Source organism: Candoia aspera, chromosome 11 (assembly GCF_035149785.1).
Source record: "Candoia aspera isolate rCanAsp1 chromosome 11, rCanAsp1.hap2, whole genome shotgun sequence".
NCBI lineage: Eukaryota > Metazoa > Chordata > Lepidosauria > Squamata > Boidae > Candoia > Candoia aspera.
Window position 1 is genome coordinate 20,152,613 of NC_086163.1, and position 22,996 is coordinate 20,175,608.

Consider the following 22,996-nt stretch of genomic DNA (forward strand, 5'->3'; position numbering starts at 1 on the left):
GCTCTTTCCTGTACCTTAAAACAACGGGGGCCAGAATGATCATATACAGAAGTATGAATTACTTGATGCTTTCTATGTTCCATATGGTCAGCCATGTCTTCAGCAATTAATCATCTAACCGAATCCGTCGAGTGCTCTTCGAAGCACTGAAGTCTGACATGTTAGTTATACCTGTGCTGGGCTAACAGTGGGGAAGGCAAGGGGTTGCCGGCATAAAATAGCACAATGAGATGCTGCTGGCGCCAATGTCGCAACAGCTGGCTTCTATAAACAGGACCAACCCCCCCTCCCTTTCCTCCTCCCTTTCCTCCTTCATCCTTTCGCTTTCCTCCACAAGCATGCAGCCATTTTTCAGCAGCCGTCGGGGAAGGAAAGAAAAAAGAAGAACTTCCACTACAGTTGTTGAATGAAATTTAGATATCAAGCATGGTGCAATAATGATTAAAAAATAGGGCCACCATTTTGTGTCATGGGTCCAAAATCAGGCACGATAACTTAAAACATACCAGTGGCTTCCACCCTAGTGCTGTGAACAGGGTCCCTTAATCTGCCATGGGACAGACACAGAGTACTCACATCAGTGGAAGGAATGGGGTATGTAGGCTACCACTGAAAAATTTTAGTCAAGGCTACTCAACGTCTACATCGCTTGGATTCCACATTTATTCCTGCTTTTAGCTGGCACCATCTCTTGTCAACAGTGTAGCTCTCAGTTCCCATGCTTACAAAAACAACCAAAAAGACTATTATAAATTGGATGATTAGCAGAAGCTGGAAGAGGGAGACTTTGCTGCTTATGAAGTCAAGTTCCCTCCTTCATCTTCACTGTCTATTTATTTGGGCCATCAGCCTCTTTTCCTTGAAGCAACAAGAGCTTAGCAAGAGCTCAGAAGCTGATCCTTGTTAATCTCTTTGGAAAGTCTGGAAAGTACATTAGATCTCCTGATGAAAACCTTATTTGTTGACAAAATTAAGTGCTAAAGCAGAACAGGCCCTTTTGCCAATTTGGTGTTAGCAATGGGGAGTATTCATGCACGATGCAGCATAAATCACAGCACCATTTTGAGGGAAGGTATACCACCATGGCCTTACCAGGAGTCTAGAGTTTCTTTGTGGTGTGGAGTTATTGATGTTGTCATTTGTTATCTTTCTCACTGGGCCCGTTCAGGATGTGTTTTCACCAAGGAAAGGAGTGGGGGAAGATAGCCTTCAACATATCCTAAACATTAGCACCCTCCAAAAAATTCTCTGTTGAGCGACTGATGAGATAAGACAGACCTACATGCCTTGTTTGTTTGTTCTAGTGCCCCTGTGTCCTAGACATGCCCTGCTTAGGAAGAAGGAGACCCTGGACTGAAGCTGAAGGCTTCACTCAGCATTGGGTAAAACAGGGTTTCTGTGGACAATTATCTGTCATTAAGATCATTAAATGAATGAAAAACCCAGAGTTGACCTTTCTTTGATAAGAGGCCCGTTGTTCAAAAGAACATCTTCCCAATATTTTTTAGAGAGATGAGGCGCACCAGTCAAGGTTTTGATTGATCAGTTTTTCTTTATAAAATAAATTTAGAAAAATTCATGTTGATTTGAGGAAATGGCTTTCCAGGTTGATAACATCTTTGACCACATTTCTTGAACCCTTGACCTCAGCCTGTCAGGACATTTCTTTTCACCTTCTAACCTTTGTTTAAGTCAGGTTTTAAAATGAGAATTGAACATTGGAAGCTCTTTTATTCTTTATTCACTTAGGCTGCAGTTCTGACCTCATCACACTAAGTCCTGGTTTACTTAACCACCGTTTGCAGAATAAGCAACATCTTATTCCAAAAGGGGAAATGTGTGTATTTTTAGCATTTGTACTTTCTCCATGTTAGTACTGTTTGGTGGAATAGTTCATTTTATAGACAATGCTGGAAGAGAATGGAGTGGGAGGCTTAAAAAGTATCTGTAGAAAACTGCATTACAAATATTCTGAGCTGTCTTTTGTTTTTATCAGAAGGACCAAATAATTGCATCTGTTGAAAATGAAACCTGGATTCCCAATACTAATTTGATGATGCTTTAAGATTTTTACCTTAACATTTCATGTACTTTGATTAAATACCAAACAGAGGTGGTCGTTTCTGACCCATCATTTACTGTATTGATTTGCAGGCCATAGAACTGTAATAAAAAGGGCCATTGATTTACTGTCCCTATTTGCTTATGGGCTTTTTAATTAATTTTATGCTTTGTTTCCTATTTATTTGTTTTATAATGTTTATGTTGTTTTCTCTTTGCTGCAATCCCTCCCCAATTCCTCTCCCCCCTTAAGACAAGTCTACTGCTCAATGAATTACGAAAAGAACAGATGGAGGAACAAAGAAATGAAAAAATCAGCTGCCTTCTCCCCCTCCTTATTGAGCGTCAAGCGTTACGCCACGAATGGCTCATGAGGTGAGAAAGTGATATTGAAGGATAGCGCACTAGGTCCATTTTTATTTTTTTTTAAAGAAATGAAAATCACATGGGAAAAACAAGGCAGTTTCCAGCAGCTTCTGCACTGCAATTCTTTAGAAATTAAAGTGATCAGATATACGCCAAGTTTTCTCTATTTTGAGCACGTCTCACTTTAGAATCCAGAGAGGGGACTCACACAGAGATCTTTTTTAATTTTCACTTGAGCCTCCCCAGGTTGTTTTTCCCTCCTATTGCATCTCACCTTAATGATTTCTTTTTCTTTTTTCTTTTTTTACTCATTGGAATCAATGGCCCACTAATAACTGGCATATGAGAAGCCTTCAATAGTTACTGAAATAACTATTCAAGTTACATGTTAACCTGATTTGTTTGAATGAAAAAAAGCCAATAGTGTACAGTACTTGATCAGTTCTGTTAAAGGAATCAGTTTAAGAGACACACCTAGAATCCCACAATGGAATGGGCGAAAAATGACTTGTTAAGGAGTTACCTAGGTCAAAATCTCTTACCTTGACATACAGTCAAGGTGTGCAGGTATTTGGAGAGATGTAGAACATTCATTTTTGTGTGCCTCATCTGTTCTCTGAATTAGCACAGCATCTCTGATCCCATTAAGAAATGCTTACCACAGACTGACCACAAAATGCATTTTCAGTCCCAGTGGTTGGATATTTACAGCTGTGACAACAACCAGGAGGATCGGATGCATGCCAGAGTAGACAGGCTGGTGTCTTCTGCCTTAGTTGACAGTTGACAATCTCGGGCCAATGGCTGTGATCACTGGGGCTGATTCCTGTAGCTTCCCTTGGATATATGCCCTTGGCTTACGTTTTGTTTGAATAATAGTCATTATCTCAGATACTTAGGACAACCCTTAACAAATGGCATGGTTGGGGTGTTGTGCGTTATGTATATTTGAAACGCTACAAATTGGTTTGTTATACTCAAGTGTAAGGACTGCAGCTTTTGTACTATTTCAGTTGTCCTAATGGTTTGCTAGAAGATTTTTTTTGTGTATCCTTCTTCACCTTTCACATAGAGTTGGAGTTGTCAGTAGGCTCCTTTGAGCTCCATTCTTTGTAACAATACAAATATGTATCAGAGAGTCCGTTGCCCCATCCAGGCTTTGCAGATATAAAGGCAAGGCAAGCAGAAGTAGAATTAATACAAATCATGTAGTTAACATCACTTATGGATAGAGTTTATAAGCCTATAATACTGAAAAGTTCAGCTTCAGCAACATATATCAGGAGCACCACCTCCAATTTAGCATTGTACATAATGTTCAGTTGTCTCCAGATCCTTCAAAAACCTGTTAAAGTGATCAGATATGACACATTGTTTCAGCATGATGGATCTACATGCATTTCTGTAGCAATTATGTAAGCTGACCCACCGTCTCACACTGGCATGTATATACAAACGCAGGGAAGATGACATTCTTGCAACAATCTTAGCATTTGTTTTAGCAATGTGGAGGTGTATCTGCAAAGGGAAGCAGTTATTTCTATTCCTAGTTCCTTCAGTGATCAAGCACTCTGCAGCCTATAGCAGTCAAAATGCTTTGTAAACTTCTACCCTTCATCTTCATTATTTTTAATTTTGAGAACCACAAGCTTGTTCTGCTAATCAGTTGTGTTGTTCAGATGTGGTTCAGATGTGGCCAGCCTTTCTATTGTCTATGGGATAAGCAATGTATCCTATGTTTGAGGTCTAGGGAATATTTTTTTTTTCAGTTAAAGTCCACATTACTTCAGATGAAATGTACAAACTATATTCTATCAGAGGGCAATGCCAAAGCTAAAACTTGGCAGAACCAGAGCGTGATATGGGTGAAAGCACATGGACTAGCTAAGCAGCCATGTCTGGTCAGTGTCCAGAGTTCTAGAATGGGAAGCCTAGAGTTCTACATTTGATGCATGGACTGGAAATAACAGAAATGCCTCTTTCCCACTGGATTTTTGAAAGACTGTGTGCAAGAAATGAATGAAGCAGTAGGAAACAATTTATTCATCATGACTGGATGGAATATTGACGTTCAGAAGTAATATTACATTGAATATAATTTTCATGCTTTGTGATCTTCCTGGAGACATCTGTTGGTTCCTAGAGGAAACGAGGTGGATGAGACACACCACTGTTGTGTCCCCGCAAAACTGTTTTGTATTGTGGTGAGCTTTCTTTTGAATAGCACAGATATGTGCATTATTAGTTATATGTGTGGTCTATGTATAATACATGGACAGTCCTTGCTTTTTTTCTTACAATAAAAATTTCACCAGTGCAAAAGGAAAGGGACAAAGGAAGATTGTTGGGAAGAGAAGTCGATCCCAAAGTAGCAAGGTACAAGGTTGGCTTTGAATCTGAAATTCTTTTTTACTCCACACCAGGTAATACCTTCCAAATGGCTGCTATTAAGATGGAACAATGCAGGTTAGAAATATAATAGAAATGTTTGCTCATCTTTAGATATAAGTAGTCTTGTCCAATGGCTATGCTGCCTGGGGAAGTCTGGGGGCAACCTCCAGACATTTGGAGGTTGCCCAGGTAGGAAGTCAGACACACAGCTAAGTGTGCATAAACTGTGGATATGTGCGGTTTGGTGGGGGGAAGGGGACATACCAAAGGTTAACTTACTGAATCGTTCAGTTTAGCAGAGCAAATATGCAATAAATATGGATTTTTTTTTCTTTGAATGGAAGGGAATGACAACCCTCTTTGAACAATTCTAGTTTCACTGTTTCTTTAAGGTTTCTCCCTTAAAGCTATCAATTTATTCCCAAGCTGGAGCCAAGTGGCATAATTGAGCCTCTAGGACAAAAATGTTAAGTATTTCGCAGGCATCAGGGTGGAGAAGAGAGGAATGAGAAGGTTGAAGAAGGAGGGAGAACAGCAGACAAAGCACAGGCCTCATTAAACCTAAACACCTGAAAGAAAATTTCAAGAGCTGGTGCCTTGAAAGCCTTCAAAAGACAGTGCCTCCTGAGTATTAAATAACTGAGATCAGTTCCTCCCTCCCTTGGCTCCACTTGATGTTTCCTTCCTTGCTGACCTGTCCTAAAGAGCTCCATCCATAGGATCCACATAAACAGCCTGTTGTGATTTCCCTGTACTTTTGCCTCATCAAAGGTTTGAGGAGATGTTGGTAGGCTCCAGTGCTAATATAAACACCCACACGCAAAGTGGTGAAAGTTATAAAACACCCAGCGCATCTCTGGCAGAGCACTCCTGAGTTTTAGAGATCAGCCTGTTGTGTACTTTGGAATTACATGAGAAAAATGTGCTTCCATGGAAAATAATTAGCACTTGTCAAAGGCCAGGCAGTAGGTTAGAGTATTTTACTTTTAGCAAGCTATCAAGGGATCAGCTAGATGAGATAATAGATTTTTTTCTCAATCCACCCCCCCTGCCCCCAGTATTTGGAAGTTAAATACTGGTGACTTTAATTACCTTATCCTGCACATTAGAGAAGACATGTTATGGGGAAAGCAACTTGAAGAAATATAAAGCAAATAGTTGAGTAAATAAGTAGGGAGAAAATCAGAGCTGAAAAAGAAAAAAAGTCTGAATCTTTATGTTTATAAAGGGGAGTTTGGAATAATCTTGTAATTTTGCCAGATACCCTAACCATGGATTTGCTGCTCTGATCTGGTTATGAATTTCTGGAATTTCAGGTCCAAGTGAATTAAGTCCAGGCAGTACCTTGGAGAGCTCCTAATAGTAATGATGCTTTTTTTTTTTAAATAACCCCGCCTGTATTGTGAAAGCCTCCAATAATTCAAGAGACCACACCTGATTGTCTGTGTAGTATCTTTGTGTGGGAAATTCCAGAGTGTCCACATTCTTAGCTCAAGCCAGACAGGGGAGATATTATAAAGATAAATTTCAAAATACGCAAGCAAGGTCTGCTGTCTTAGGTCAATAAGGTAGCCAATGAGTTTCCAGCAGCTGAGAAAACTTTGTATTTTAGACCATTTCACAAATAGTAGTAACAATATGTTTTTTTCTAAATCAGAGGAGTATAGACATTTGTTATTGCTCAAGTTGCATACCCCTGAAGGAAACACTGATTGCATTTTCTCTTTCCATTTTCTGTTTGTTATTTTATTTTGCATTTGGTGGCACTCACAACTGACCCAATTTTATCCTAGCCTAAAGATCATGATGCAGTGATATAATTGTTTTCTTCATTAATTGATTAACTTTGGTAACTTCCATCCCACCTTTATTCCAGAAACTCAAGTCCCTGGGAGTATTTAATAGATGATGATGATGATGATGATGATGGGGGGGGGGTCCAAGGTATCCCACTGAGGATTGAATTGAATCTGTTCAGTCCTCCCAGTCCTCCCAGTATCTAAAATGTTACATATCACTGGCCACTCCCAGATCTTGTTGGGTTGGTAGAATTAGATATGCAGCAGGAGAATAATGCCTTCACAGCTGTTCTTTTCTGGATTTTGAGGAAACCAAGTTTTTGGAGGGGCTGAGTAAAGAGAGAGCCAACTGTTCTACAGAGATGGTGGCTGACATAAATTAATATGGAGGGTAGGTTTCTAAAGGCTGAGGTTTGTTTATTCAACCATATAGTGTCTGATGGGCAGATTGTTATAGCTGTTAAAGAGTTTCTTGAGCTCTTCAAACTGACCTCTTCTTGACCTCAGCCTGCCAGGGGTCATCTTTCTTCTCAAAAAGTAAAGGCAGCTTCTCGCATCTCCTAACACTTGATGAGTCAGAAAACTGAAGTCCAGTGGCTGTGAATTTCGAATCAGCCGTGCAAAAGCAAAACAGGGCAAGGAGAGAAAAGAGCACAGTTGTTGGCTTTTAGGGTCATGGACTGATAATGAAAATTATTACCAAATTGTATGCAAGTTTAACTGCAAGGCGCAAGCATGGAAGGCGGGGTCTAGACTATTGGGTTTGATAAATGAAGTGTGAAGTAGTCCATCTGGCTCAAGACAACTCTCTCTCCTCTTTGACCAGAGGGAAGCATTTAAAAAGAACCATGGTACGTATAGAATCAACGACCCATAAGGAGAGCTGGAATAGATTAAGATTTAATGGTGTCCATAGAAGCAATGTTCATGTGACGCAGGAGACAGAGAGGAGACAAAAAGGTGTGGTGGGTGTTGGATTAAAACAAAACAAAACACAAAACTTACAACTGGATTCATTAGCTTGTGGTCAATTTTTCACCACCAAGATCAAAATCTATTTCATGTATGTATGTATGTATGTATGTATTTATTTATTTATTTATTTAAATAATTGATACCCCACCCCCCATCCCCTTCACAGCAGTGCCATAGAAAGAAAAAGAAAATGCCTTGCCAGTGAGTTGGTTAAAGAAATGCACTTACACACTACATGGGCAGAAATCCTGGTTGTGGCTGTTTAGAGTGTTGTTAACGGAAAGAGAGAAGAAATTTAAATTAACAGTCATGTTTTTCTATAGCTATGTCAAATGATGCATATATCATTTCTGTTAGTGATTTAAGGTGACATTTCCAGGGCATTAATTCAATAATGTCATGGGCATCTGTTTTACTTAGCACTGAATCAAAGTGGTGCTCAGCTTCAAGGTTCTGGGTTAAACAAACCAATCGCCTTCAATGCAGATGCTAAAAGGGGCTTCAGCACATGGGCCATGCATGTGCAGAAGCCTGTTTCCACTGAAACAAAGTGGATCAGAATTGTTTTTCCTAATGAGGGACATGGGCTGTAACAAATCACCCCCTGGCCAGAAGGTGAGTTAAGCCTCCTGCCCCCACCCCCACATGCTGTCTAATATCTCAGAACTATGATACATAAATCAATATGTTTACTAGAGGGTGGTGTTTTATTCTACAGTGTATCAGGCTCATTAAGAGAAATAAATAAATGCAACGGAGGAAGGGAGGAATGGTCAGCTAAGGCCAGGAACCTGGTGGGTATGATATGAAGATACCATCATGCTCTTTCCTTGCCTAGTGTGATATGCGAGCCAGCCCCTGATTAAGAGCAATTTGAGCTGAAACAAGTCTGTGCCTGTCATGGCTAGATGTTTCTCTCATTTCATGCTATCAAAAGTAGACTCCGATGATAAAATGTGCTTGGCCCTCGCCAGCTTTGAGTAACTGGACGGTTATGCTTATCTCCATAACATAATGCCATGACTGCATACTCAGAATCAGATGAACATCATTGAAATTGTACTTTGCTTTGGACATAGTTCTGAAGTTGCCCATCTGGAAATAAATCAGCATAGCTTCTTTACAATGGCCTGCTCCCTCTTTGCTTTCTAACAAGTATCCAAAATTTGTTCAGCCTGTTTCTTTGTTATGACATCACATGAAAGGTAGTTAGAGCTGGTTAGTCTTTCTGGCAACTCAGGGACATTGGCTTCTCCTACCAGTGGGACCCACCAAGTTCAGGGAATTAGAATTATTAGACTTACCAGCTATGTAGGATGGCGGAAGCTTGATAAATCACAGGGTCTGACAAATTTATAACCTGTGAGACAGAGTGTTAGCTTCATCACATGACAGCTGAAGCACACAGTCACATTAGTATCAGTTGTCATCATGCCTTTTAGAAACAACTTTGTCTGCCAAAGGGAAACCAGGCACTTGGAAAAGAAAAGATTTTTTTTTCCCCCAAAGTGTGACTTGATTCTTGCCTGTTGGTTTTCAAGAAATGGATTGGCATGATCACGGACTACAAGGAACAACTACTTGGAGAATGTTGGAGATAGCCTGAGTTTATTTTTAATCAATTTCTCAAGGTTTCTAATTGCCCTTTAGAATTTAGAAAATTCTAAATTTTCTACAGAAAATTTTTCTACAGGAAGTACCTTATGATCAGAAGCTTGATAAACCTTGTAAATGAACTGATTTGTTTCTTGGGCCCAGCACCGTATCTTAGATCAAAGGAGGAGAAAGGCACAGTTGTCAATGATAATTATTAAGAGTGAGTTTAATCAAGTGCGGTGTGATGCTTCATATTTGTGTAGTTCAGGTCCTTGTAACAGGCCCTCCAAAGATAATCTCAGCAATTGGATAGATTCATGTAAAAGCAGATAATATTCAGAACGTTGGCCATTCAAACCCTTTTCCTTATGTGGACTTGGATAGTCAAATACCAAGTTAACGTCCTAGGCTGATGGTGTTGAGGTGAATAGAGGGATGCCAAATTTGGCGTTATTTTTTATATAGATAGGCTCAGCTTAGCAAGGCATTGAAACCTTTGCATTGACACTTTTGAATGGCACAGGATAATTTTTGTGTTTGGATTCAGAAACTGATCCTATAAAATATCTCACCTGCCTTTATCACTCCATAAATTGAGGGATAAGTCACTTAATAAGGTGTTAGTAATCAGAAGCAGACATTTTTCCTTGAATACATACTGTTCGTGTTCAGTATTTTTCCTACCATATATCAAATGAACTTTGCATTTTTTTTTGTTTCTTAGAGTTGTGATCTTTATCTGTTTCATAGATTTAATGGAATTGACTGATTGAAGAAGGTACCTTCTTGTATTTATATTTAAGTGATATATAGGAACCTGTATGTGTTTGTTTAGTTATTTGGTGGTAGTAAAGACAGTTTCAGAATTTCACTCTGATCATTCCCCATAACGTAATAATGAATAAGCAATATTGTCTAAAAAGCCAGTTTGGTGTAATGGTGAAGGCACCGAACTAGAAACCGGGAGACGGTGAGTTCTAGTCCCACCTTAGGCACAAAGACAGCTGGATGACCCTGGGCCGGTCATTCTCTCTCAGCTCTAGGAAGAGGAGGGCAATGGCAAACCACTTCTGAAATCTTGCCAAGAAAAGTGCAGGGACTAGTCCAGGCAGTTGCCAGGAGTCAACACTGGCAATATTGTCTAAAAACAAAACCCGCCCAAAGTACTGACCAAGATATCTCCAATGCAAACTGGTTTGACATGATTCTTCTTTCACTTAAGGTGTTACTTTTAAAGCAATTATTTCAGTGTTCCTAAAAACGTAGTCTCCTAAAGTTAACATTGAAATGCGAGCTTTCTAAAAATACCACTTTGGAATTTCTGGAAAGCCATGACTTCAATGAGGAATGTTTTGAAGAATGCCATTCCACTTTCTTTTAAAATATTAATTGTACCCAGACAGGGATTTATGGAAGGAGAAATTCAACACTTCTTATGGGCTAGAAGGGTTAGAGAGACTATTTAAGAAGAATGAATATTCCTAGTTATCAGATATTCCTTAGCTGGCTGAGGTTTTCTTCTTTTTCTTTTTTCCTTTTTTCTTTTTTTGAATTTTGCTCCTTTAAAAGAAAGTTTGGGTATAAATGGTTTTTTTTTTTAAGGTTCTGAAGAGGTAGAATTCCAGATAACGTTCTCACAAAGCTTATTACTTCTATAAGCTTGCTACTTGATGGTAAGGAAAGATAAGCGTCCTTTTGACGCCCCCAAATTTGTCTTTAGCTGCTGTGTTAGACCTTTAATCAGAATGATTTTTGACCATCATGGTCAAGGTTGATTTGAAGAAATGCCCCCAAGAGGAAAGGTTAGCAATTTGTCCGCCCCATAATGGATTAATCGCTAACTGTACTGTGTGTTTATCTTAAGGAGACAATTTACCACACATGAAGAGTTGTAATTTTATTTTATACCAAGGGTGTCCCCAGTGTATCTTAGTCATTTCCTTTGCCATGTATTTTCCAGGTTATAGATAAAGTCTAAATTCAGCTGTCAGCTTGGGGAAGTGTTTGAGGATGGAGGCGGTTTATTAACTGCTTATTTTGCCTGTAGGTGACACTGTTCCATCAATTATCAAGTTGTCTTCCAATATCTTGTCTAGGGTGTGTGTGGGTATGTGTTTGGGTATGTATGGTGGTGTGTGTGTACACACAGATACCGATGGATGGATGGACGGACACACATATATACACACACACATACATATGCACATGCACATCATTCATACATGTGAACACACACACACACACACACACACACACACACACACATACACACTTTAATCATTGGTAGCTAAGGATGGGCCACTTATTACAAACTAACTTCCATTTGTTTTCCTCTTGTTAACTACAGTATGAAGACAATCACTGGTTAGGATTTTTTAAAGGCAACTTTGATAGAACAGTGGGAAGAACAGGCCACAGTTGCCTGCACCCAATTGCAACCAGTCTGGATAGCTCCAAAAAAGGAACGTTCAAAGGCTCTTGAGGCTAGCCTTTCTCAACCTTTTGACCCTGGAGGAACCCTTGAAATATTTTTCAGGCCTCAGGGACCCCCTGCAGATTCAGGCTCAAAGATAGGCCACAAGTTACAAAATTATTATCTTTGTTTCATGGGTAGGCCTGTATAGATGCTTGAAAAGTGATATTAAACTAAAAATCAAGAATAAAATTTACCTCTTTAATGTGAAGTTTCCCAAATTTGAAATATTTTTTAAAATAAATTGTGATCTCCCAGGGAACCCCTAGTGACCTCTCGCAGAACCTGTGGGTGCCACGGATCCCTGGTTGAGAAACCCTGCTTTAGGCTCTAGTTGTTATACCGGGTAGAGGGAGGGCAATATTCAGCACTCCAGAGATGGCTGAACAGCAGCTCTCATTGTGCCTTCTCATTCTCCTTGCTGAACAGAGCTGGTTGAAACTTCTGCTGCCCTCCAGATAAGCTTGGAAGTATAGCCTCCAGAATTTTTGTTTTGGAAGGACAGCAGGTTAGGGAAGACTTTACAGAAGGAAGGGCAGGTGGAGCAAATAAAGAGTTTTTCATTTGCAAAATAAAACTAGGATCCAAGCATTTGATCAGCAAAAGTGTTTCATTGGGTTTTATTTGTTTGTTTGTTTGTTTTGGTGTGTGGGGGAGAACAGCAGTAGGTGTGGCAGGAATCCCTATAGCTTTTGGCCCTCTAAATCACAAATATAAGGAGAAACTTCCTGGTGGTAAGATCTGTCCAACAGTGTGCAGGTTTTGGGTTCTCCATCTCTGGAGATTTTTAAAAGGAGGCTGGATGGCCACTTCTCAAGGATAGTTTGATTGGATTTCCTGCTGATTCCAAGGGGTTGAACTAGATGATCTTTACAGTTGTTTCCAGCTCTGCAATGCTGTGATTCCTTCCTGGTGCTGCAGTGAAATGTAGAAGGTAATTGATAGTAGGCTGTCTCCTCACTCCTTTGTGCACTGGCCTGGAATGCAGGTAACCACATCTGACAAATGTATAAGATTCCTGATGAATTGTAGACAAACTGGTTTCTTAAGTGGCCTGGACCAAGGATTATTGTCTGTAGTTTAAGGACTCTTTTGATGACAAGACTGATGCCCCAAACTATATTTCTATCTCTATACTTTGAATTTACTTCTAAATTGGTGAAAGGTGGTGAAAGGCCCCCTGTGCAAGGGCCGAGTCATGTCTGACCCTTTGGGGGGATGCCGCTTTCGCGACGTTTTCTTGGCAGACTATAGAGCGGGGTGGTTTGCCATTGCCTTCCCCAGTCCCCAGCTGGGTGCTCATTTTACCAGCCTCGGAAGGATGGAAGGCTGAGTCGACCTGAGCCGGCTGCCCGAGAGAGGATCCAGTTTCCGCTGGGATCGGACCCGGGTTGCGGGGAGAGTTTCGGTTGCAATGCTGCCACCCGCCACTCTGCGCCACATGAGTCTTACTCATGAGGCTTGATACTCATGGACTGAGATACAATCTTTAGCTATCTGGATTTTATCACATTTTATATTTTAATTGTCTATTTATATTTATATTTATTGCATTTATAATGGTATTGAATTTTAAACTTTGTGTTTGTTGTAAACTGCCCAGAGTCCCTCCTTTGGGCAGGGGGGAGATGGGCGGTGATAAAATCTGATAAACAAATAAATAAATCTCCCTTCTCTTGAAAAGAACCCATTTCTCAAGACAATACAAAACTTGTCGAGGTGTCTGTTATTCACCCGCAATGTCCTTGTTGCCAGCTGTTTAGATGTTGCCATGTTTGACCTGCATGTCTCCTCCCAGCAAACATGCATACCTCCTCTGCAGGATGGTCGCCCTCATCCCGATAACAGTCGTGCACATTGGAAAGGGGCTGTGATGAAAATGCTGATTTCACTCAAGTGGTGCGCATGGTAATGATATTGTTAGTGCCCTTTTAATTTCCAGCTTTGCTATCAATTATACTGTGCGCTGCACCCAGTTGGTGCTATCTTCCCAGTGTTAATTATAACCTACAAGACTGGTACAGTTAATTTTATGGCAAGCATATTGTCTCTTCAAGGCTCTGAAGCAGCTCATAAATTATCTTGAAGGTAAAATGCAACTTGGGGAACTAGTTATGAAAATTCCATCCATCTCGCTTAGGAGGTACAGCTGCTACTGTCAGCTGCCTCGCTGTTGCATTGTGAAGGAATTATGGTGGGTCAGGTTTAAGAGGCAAGGCCTGGGCTGTCACCGAGAAGCCAACCTGTCCTGGCCCTGTCAGACAAGTACCTTCTGCTGATCCCTTGTGGTTTTACTTGCCGAGCTATAAAAGGCAGGCTGGGGCAGGTGAACGGTCCCTAAGCTGTCTCTGTTCATTACATTACAGAAGCTTGGTGTAAGTAGGCAGGTATGGAGACCTCTCTTTCCTCCTCCCGATTCTCCTTCAGCATGGCCTGACGGTTACAGGCATCGACTGCAAAACACAAAAAGAGAGAATTAACAGGGTGTGTGTTTGGTGACTGGTTTTGCATGGGAGGTGGAGAAAAAGGCTAGGACTGGATGGAGCTTCTCCACAGGTCTTCAGGACACGAATGATTAGCCCCGTAAACATAAACACAGATGTGCACTGACTGCTGGAGCAACTCAGTGGTCTGTGAAATCATTGTTGGTTTAATTGCAGGGAGGATTTGGTTTGACAGGAAGAGGGGCATCTGTTCGTTTATTTTTCTCCACGTCCACATTTGATGAGATGAAGATCCAAAGCTAAGGGATTCTGCAATCAAAGTTTCACAGTGAAAATGAACTTCTTGTAGGTTCATATGATGGATAAAAAAGGGTTTTTATCCCTTGTTTCCTGGGTTAGACCGTGCAAGAAATTTGAGCCAGATGTGTCTCTTTTCCAGGTGTGCAAGGTTGGTTTGCTTGTGTTTTCCAGTGCCATGGGTTGCCATTCTAGATTTTGCAAAAACATGCAGTAGTTTCAAAGAGAAACAGTATGACCAATTTCATAAATAGAGGAATAAACAAGGTATTTTTATAATTTTGACAAAATTCAAGTTAATAAAATAACAGCATAATTATGGTTCCCAGTTTTCTCCTAGTTGTTGCAGGGTAGACATGTTTTGCACAGCGAGATTATCAGGGCATGTTGAATTGAGGGATTTTGTTTTTCAGCCAGCTTGCTGGAGAGGGTGGCACTGATTTGTGCTGAGACAGAATAACTGGCCCAGTATCTCCTTCCATGCCTAAGAAGGGCCTAGAAGCTGGGTTTCCCAGCTCTTAGTCCACTTCCTTAACTACCATACCATGCTGGCTTTCAAAATATAGCATAACTTTTATGAAAATATTTATTTATATGCCACATTTTTAGTCCCAGGATCCCTATCCTCAAAACCCTCAAAATCAGAGGACAGATTTTTCTGAAGAAGGAAAGTTACCCTAGAGCAGTGTTTCTCATCTTGGGAACTTTAAGATGTGTGGACTTCAACTCCCAGAATTCCTGAGCCAGTGTGCAGGCTGGGGAATTCTGGGAGTTTAAGTCCACACATCTTAACGTTGCCAAGGTTGAGAAACACTGCCCTAGAGGTAATATCCCCTGTTCTTTCATCCTAAATTTAAACATATAGCAGTGTATATTTCCAACAAGAAAATATGCATTCTAATTGAACAAAATGGCATATATGTAAAATGATTCATCAGCTTAAGGTTAATATAACAAAATCCATACATGCTTGTGAAATTTGAAACTTAACTTTATCCAATATATCCAGTTATAATCTTAAATACTTTAGGTTACCCATTTCTCCATGACTGAAGTGTTGTTACTACTCCTATTTTGCATTTTACTGTGGACAACGTACAGTACTTTATTGCGTTAGGTAGCCAGCACAGAGCCAATGGCAAATCCGTTTCGAAAACACGCTGACTAAAACACAGCACAAATTAGTTTTCTTTTTGTAACTGTTGTAATCTAGGATGCCTGTTTTACACCCAGTCCACATGGCACAGGAACATTCTACGTTATGTTGGGGGCAAAATATTACATTTTGCTAGCTTAAAAAGCAGTATTAAAATCTAGTTTTTTGGTACATATAAAATAGGATTTATTTATTTCAGTGAAGTCTACATTCAAGGGTATATAATAAAAAAGGAAGAAAAAGAGAAAGAGAGAAATAATAGATCAAGGAGGAATTAGTTTCAAAAGCCCTGTTGTATTCTGTATTCTGTTGCATCAACAATCCAGGAAGAAAACTTCATTTTCGAGATAGGGTCAGTATCAGGTCAAAAATACATTTGGGAATTTGCCTTTATAGAAAGAATTCCAGGCCCTCAGAGAACATCCATTTTCCTATGGTCTAAGTTTTATTTTCATAGGATCTTATTTATAGATTCACGGACTATAAACCTGAGAATGGCTATGATGTTTGCTTTTTCCACCCTCCCATCAGCAAGGAAGGAGAGAAGGAACAAATGCTAAATACATTCATGCTGGTTAGAAAAATATATTCCACCCCCCCCCATCTCCATCATGATTCCACATCATCATATTGCTGTGTAAGTAGCATTAATGTATTTTGAAGTTTAATTTGAGACCTTATCCAACCCAAGGTGATTGTGATGGATGAGGTCATAGTACGGATAAAAGTGAAGACGAAAAATAATGACAAAAATTACCCCGAGATATAGTGGACTTCATTCCAGTGTGGGTTATTTATAGTCTTCCAGACGGTCAATACAGATCTACTCCCACTTCCTTTGGGGTATTCAGCTGCTAGGTAAGTAGATTTCAGAATGAAATCTGTTGAATTGACTAGGGATTTTAATGGGACACTGTAACTGCCTTGGGTGGTTCTTGTTGTTTCCACTGTACAATGAAGGTGCTAGTAATTGAATGCACCATACTTACGATAGTCATTATGATCTTTCTACTGGTTTCAGTATTGCAACAGACTTTACAGGTAGTCCTTGACTTACGACCACAATTGGGCCTGGAACTTCCATCATAAATCGTTGTGGTTGTAAGTCGAGTCACCACATGACCAGACCCAATTTTATGACCATCTTTATAGGAGTCGTTAAGTGAATCACCGTGATTGTTAGGCAAATCCAGCTTCCCCAATGGGCATTTTTTGCCAGAAAATGGCAAAAAAGTTGCAAAATGCGTTCACGTGACAGTGGTATGCTTCAACTGGCCGTAAAGGTGAGCAGATTGCCAAGTGCCCGAAATGTGATCATGTGACTGCAGGGTGTGTATAATGTTTTGCGATGCTCGGAAGTCATAACTTTGGACTGTCATTAAACAAACTGTTGTAAACTGAGGACTACCTCTATCTGGATTGAAGCCACTGTTGCTGTTCATCAGATGCCTTTGAAATTAATAGTAAAAACAGGTTGTCCATTTCTAATTCATTCTTTCTGCCATTGAAAATAAAACTGAGACACAAATATAAAATATTACAGGGTCAATGAAAACTGCAATGAATGACAATATATTCAAATGTCTTAAACAAATAAATGATCCCAATCTACCCCAAAGTATTTCCTAAATCACTCATGCATTTCAATGAGGTCAATATACTCCCTCCCTCCCTCCCTCCCTCCCTCCAAACTGTGGTTATTGCTTGGTTGCTCTCATCAGAGGACATGGCAACTTGCTTTGCCTAGCACTTCTTTTTGTTCTTACCCTTATCTTCTTTTTATACAACTTGATTTTCCATCTGCCCCCCCATCTCTATGTGACTTAGGTCCCATGCTTGTTTTGTTGCAAAAATGCTGTGGCATTGGGTGCCTCCAAGCCACTCATTCGGACCTAGTACAAACGGATGTGTTTTAGTGCAGAAATACAGTAGGTTGCAAAGTACCATTGTCCCTTGTGGAAAATCCAGTATACATTTATTTATTTATTAAACATATTTGTATGCCACCACAATCAAAAATGACTCCTGGCAGCTATCTCTCTTCTTATAAGCTGAGAAATTATTACCAATCACAGCTTCTTAAATTCCTGTATGCAAGGGGGAAAAAACTGACAGGCAAGTGACCTTGACTTACAACAGAGGTATATTAAGACCCCACAAAAGTACCTGTTTGTGCAACTGTGGAAATAAGATAAAATGCAAGGTCATTGACTCAAGAGAGAAGGCTATTTTATTCTGAATGCACCTATTTTATAAGAGTGTGCATGATTTGTGCTAGCTAGGCTTCTTTATTATTTCACATGATGGTTGTGAATGTAGCAGAAAGATTTTCATGCTTTAGCAGAACCTAGGTACCCTCTACGGATTTTATTTATTTATTAAATACGCTTATAAAGGTGTTCAGAATTACAATTGGAGTTATCCAGATCAAACCTACTCTGGCTGGTCATCAGATGCTTTGAAATCTTTAGTTGATTGCTTTACACGGATGCAGCTTTTATTATTATTATTATTATTATTAAATTTATATCACCGCCCATCTCCCCCAATGGATGTGTTTTAATTATAATTAAATTGTACTTTAATTATAAAGTACAATATAGCAGGCCATCTTCTAAATTACTATCTGCCAGTATTTTGCTTCTGTGTCTAAAAGTCTTTCTGTCAAATCACATTTTTTAAACATTTGAATACTTTTCTTCTTCCTGCCTCTCCTTCAAATAAAGAAATAAATAAATGGGGTGGTTTTAGGGAATAAACTGGTTCAAATGGTCAACACCTATATATATGAACTGATAATGACTGTGTGATAAATAGAGGGAAAATACCTGCTGAAAGCTGTTCTCCATGTAAAACTTGATTTCTCGTTGCAACTGTCAAGAAAATTACACACAGAGCAGCCTGCTCAAAGTGTGCAAAATAACACACACTTTCCCATGCACTTTGAAAGATTTGGGATCCTTTTTGGTCACAACACAGTAGGAGTGAAAAATCAGGCTTTTACTGCAAAAAATGGGGGAAAGTAAATTCCAATCTCTTTAACCAACTGGTAGCTGTTTAAAATCTGGGACATGGCATATGTAATTAAATGAACAAACATCATCAGACTTAGAGAGAGGTGGTTAATAAATGGAATACATTTATAAAGTTTTAGAATAATATGGGCATCTCACTGAACTGCATTATTCCTTACCTTGGGATCTAGGTTATTCAGTATAGATTATATGATTTGAATAATTGCTTCTATTCCCAACAAAAAAAATCAAAATGGGAATATGGAATAATCACTCTAATTCACGTCATGTAGAGTGTAGGTGTTGCAACCTGTGAGGGAATCTCTCCAAAGTGCCAAGATCCGACTTTCGGTAAGAAATAAACTAGACAAATAAAAGGCAAGAGCCAGAATTGGAATTATAGAAGCCAAGCAAGTCTTCATTTACCCTCTTGGGCACTCAGTAGCGTTCTCTTGAATAACCTAACAATGATCTGCCCTTGTTAAAAATTAGTAATATATTATCCCAATATTATACTGACTTTCCCTTAGTGGGGAATTATGAGGGCATCCATGTTAGGACCTTGGGATCCTGACCCAGTTAATTATCCATAGATAATGTTTTTTAACAGTAGATGCTATGAGTTTGCCAATCTGAGTATAAAGGGCTTATTAAGTGTGTGAAGACTCAGGTGCAACACATCTATGTACTTGTCCTGCTGGAGCAAAACAGCTGTGTTTTCTTTGCAGTATGATATATCAGATGGAGTATCTCGTTTATTATAGCTAAAGCTAATGATGCAAGTGGAAACCTTTATGTCATCTCCCACCCGGCCCCAGAATGTGGCAATATATTTGCTGTGGATATGTTCACTTAGCTTCCATAAGCAATTTGTCTTTCCTAACATCGATGCATCAATCTTCTTACTCTAATTCTTCCACCACCATTATTACTACTGTGGTTCCTCCTCCTCCTCTTAAAATGTTTCATCTCTAGTCTTTGCTATTTTAATTACGACTTATTTCAGTAATTCTCCCTCCTTCCATTTTTTTCTTCCCCTTTTCTCTTTTTGATGCTTTTATGACCATGAAAGGGAAAAGAGGACAGTTGTTGAGAAATTTTTCAGTTTGCTATCAGCAAGCCTCTTTCTTGACAATCTCACAGCCTGTTCAGAACATTTGTCTAGTTTTATTTTAACTGCTGGGTGGCATGTCTGTTGTTCCTTTTTTCAGTAATATACCCTGCCCATTTGTACAACGTGAGCATGTGGAGAGGATCCTTGGGGCCATGTCTTCTCATGCGTATGCTCAATTCTTGCTTATAAAAACATCCAAGAAAGGGCCTAAGACGATGGAGGCTCTCTCTCTGCAAGAGGAATGGGTCCCATTATGCTTAAAAAGAGGTGTTGTAAAGTATCTTTTCTCTCTGGTCAGCTCCTGCAACATGTTTGCCAAGAGCCTGAAGGCAGCTTTTATTTTTCAGAATCAAAATCTTAAGAGAGGTATCTTCCTTCTCTGGAACGACTTCTTAAGGACTGGCCAGCTAATCCGATCTCTAATAGCTTTCCAGGATTCTTTGATTCAGCTAAGTTGACTTCTTATGGCCATGATAAATCGTTGTAGTTCTGGTGGTTATTTCTATCAGTTTCATTAGTTTCCTGCATTCTGCTTTAGGTCCTTTGATTTTATGTATTTAGGGTATCATAGTGTTAGCTGTCTCAAACTCTAATTGGTGGGAAGGAGGGTTATCCATCCAATAAAAGATATAAATAATGTTAAACTTGTAGTTTGTGGTGATACATTTTTGATGCCTCAGGCATTCATCAGAACTTCATGGCTTTAAATTAGTCCCTGGATAACTCCCAAGTGAATACTGATTTTTTTTTAATTCACTGTCAGCTTGAACCTATATTCTGCTTGATATACTTGGAATAATTTAGTTCCCTGCTTATTCCTACTGAGGCAGCTGCTCTATTGAAGTGAAGGGAGAAGCTGATCCCCTGACGTTACTGTTATGTTAGGAATTTCCATGAGTAGAGCATATTGCTTAATCAGAAATCCATGGCACGATGTGAGGGTAAATGCAGAATTTCCAAAATCCCAAAGCATTAATCTGCTTCACTCAACAATGAAACTGATGACCAGAAGATGGGATTATGGCCATAGATAAAAACTATGTTTGAAGTTTACTTTAGTGGACTACTGATGGTTGGAATTAGAGAAATGAGACGGGCTGATATTCTTGAAGTTCAAGGGAAGAGTGGAGGAGACTGGACCTTTCTGATAAGCTTCTAACACTAACTGTATACACACTGTATCACAAAGTATCCAGCTAGGTAACTCTTCCTTATTAACCTTGTCTGATTTCAGAAAGCTAAGCAAGATTGTACCAGGTTAGTACTTGGATCAGAGATCATCAGGAGCTCTCAGGATCCTAGGAAAGAAGCTATTCACCACCTCAGTATCTTCATTGTCAATTTTAAGGGTAGTTGCTGTCTCTATTGTCATTAGTTTGTTCTTCTTTGTATCAAATCTTAGTCCCATTTTTTTCATTGTGCCCCTTGACTTTCCTTAGAGTGTCCAGATTGTTTGCATTTTCAAGATACATGACAGACTAGCATTTGGCAGGGCAGCAGTGAAGGCCTTGGAAAAGAAATTCAGATGCCGTGATATGCCAGTAGTTAGTGTCTCCACCTACAAAGATCAGAATCATGCAGGCTTTCCCTATGACTCTCTGTGAAAGTTGGATTTGAAGAAGCAGAATAGAAAGAGTATTGATGCTTTTGAACTTTGGTGTTAGAGACGACTTTTGAGAATATAACCAAGAAAACAAATACATAGATTATAAAATGAATCAGTGCAAAGTTTTCCTTGATGCACACAAATGGCCAGGTCTGAACTGTTATATTTTAGATCCATGCTGCAAAGACCTAGTTCCCTTGAGAAGTCAATAATGCTGGGAAAAAGTGGAAAGAAAAGATGGATGGACTCAATTGTGACAGCCATAAGTGCACTGTCAGGAGACACAAAAGGCCAGGTTGGGGAGGGATCATCTTGGAGAATGTTTATCTATGTGGTGGACAAAAGTCAACACTGATGTGATGGCACACAATCAGTCAATCAATTCGGTTTAAGATTCTGATATTTGAGGATTTGCTTCTCCTAGTCCAAAAGAGAGCCAGCTTGGTCTAGTGGTTAAGGCTCCAGGCTAGAAACTAGGAGACTGAGAGTTCTAGTCCCGCCTTAGGCATGAAAGCTGGCTGGGTGACCTTGGGCCAGTCCCTCTCTCTCAGCCCACAATGTCAGGCTTGGGCGACAGGCCAGTTGGTTAATTCCTGTCACAACCAATGGATCAACATTCGGTTGATCCCAAAAAAGCAGACCCTGCACCTGTGGGAAAAATGCTAGGAAGGAGGGAAAAAAAGGATTTACCTGTCAAAACATTAAAATCTGAAGGAAGAAGCACATGATATGGTTATGCAGGAAAAAAAAGTTTTCTCTGCTGTGGGATGTTGGCCCCAACATGATTTGCTTTTCAGTGCCAGGGAAAGACTTACTTTTTTCTCTGACATGTAGGGGTTATCAAGCATAGCCTGTCCATACCATAAAAACCTGTGCCTATCCATAATTATATTATGGTTGATACTGTTTTTTTTCTAATCCGTTCAGTCGTGTCTGATTTTCGGAGACTGCCTGGACAAGTCTCTGCAGTTTTGTTGGCCAGGTTTTTCAGAAGTGGTTTGCCATTGCCTCCTTCCTAGGGCTGAGAGAGAGGGACTGGCCCAAGGTCACCCAGCTGGCTTTCATGTCTAAGGCGGGACTAGAACTCACAGTCTCCTGGTTTCTAGCCTGGTGCCTTAACCACTACCCCAAACTGGCTTACTATCGTTGCTCTTTTAAAGTCTACTACTGTATATCTTTTTTTCCATATTAGTGTTTCATCCTATGTATTTTGTGGATTTAACCCCACCCTGACATCTGTAGAATAGTGAGCAGGCTATCAGTGTTTTACTAACTAAATAATACAATGATCCTCTACGCCAGTGTATTGGCTGTGATTAACTCCTGGCTTAGAGGTAACAGATACGGGACCCAAAATTTCTTGCAGGGCATGTGCCATCAGTAGAGAATGCCTTGCATAACTAACTCTTTCATTTATAATGTCTGATGTGGCCTTGAGAGAAAGCTGCCGTGCTTTGTTTAAAACTTTCTCCAAGTTTCCCACTGTTTTTAACCTACGGCCGTTTGATTTGCTAACAAGCTGTAACTGATCTTGATCTTTATTTTGTTTCTAAATCTCCAATATAATCAAAACAAGAAGCATTTGGCCTGTGAAGGCAAAAGCATTTTGGTCTTTCGTTGTCAGATCCACACAATTTTGTCTCCATCAGGATTAGATGAAACAGAAAACCAATATACTGAGCCTCTGGAATTGCAGGCTTCTAA

At 39.7% G+C, this 22,996-nt stretch overlaps 1 protein-coding gene across 6 annotated transcripts in view; it reads left to right on the forward strand.

The window, feature by feature from the left end:
• FTO (FTO alpha-ketoglutarate dependent dioxygenase) overlaps positions 1 to 22,996 on the forward strand; it is a 189,915-nt gene that overhangs the window by 81,280 nt on the left and 85,639 nt on the right. For 5 of the 6 annotated variants that reach the window (XM_063312839.1, XM_063312842.1, XM_063312838.1 and 2 more), the window contains one exon: positions 2,315 to 2,436. The exons of the other annotated variant lie outside the window; for it this stretch is intronic. In XM_063312839.1, coding sequence (XP_063168909.1) covers positions 2,315 to 2,436 — 122 coding nt within the window. The remainder of the gene's footprint in view (positions 1 to 2,314; positions 2,437 to 22,996) is intronic. 6 annotated transcript variants of the gene reach the window in all.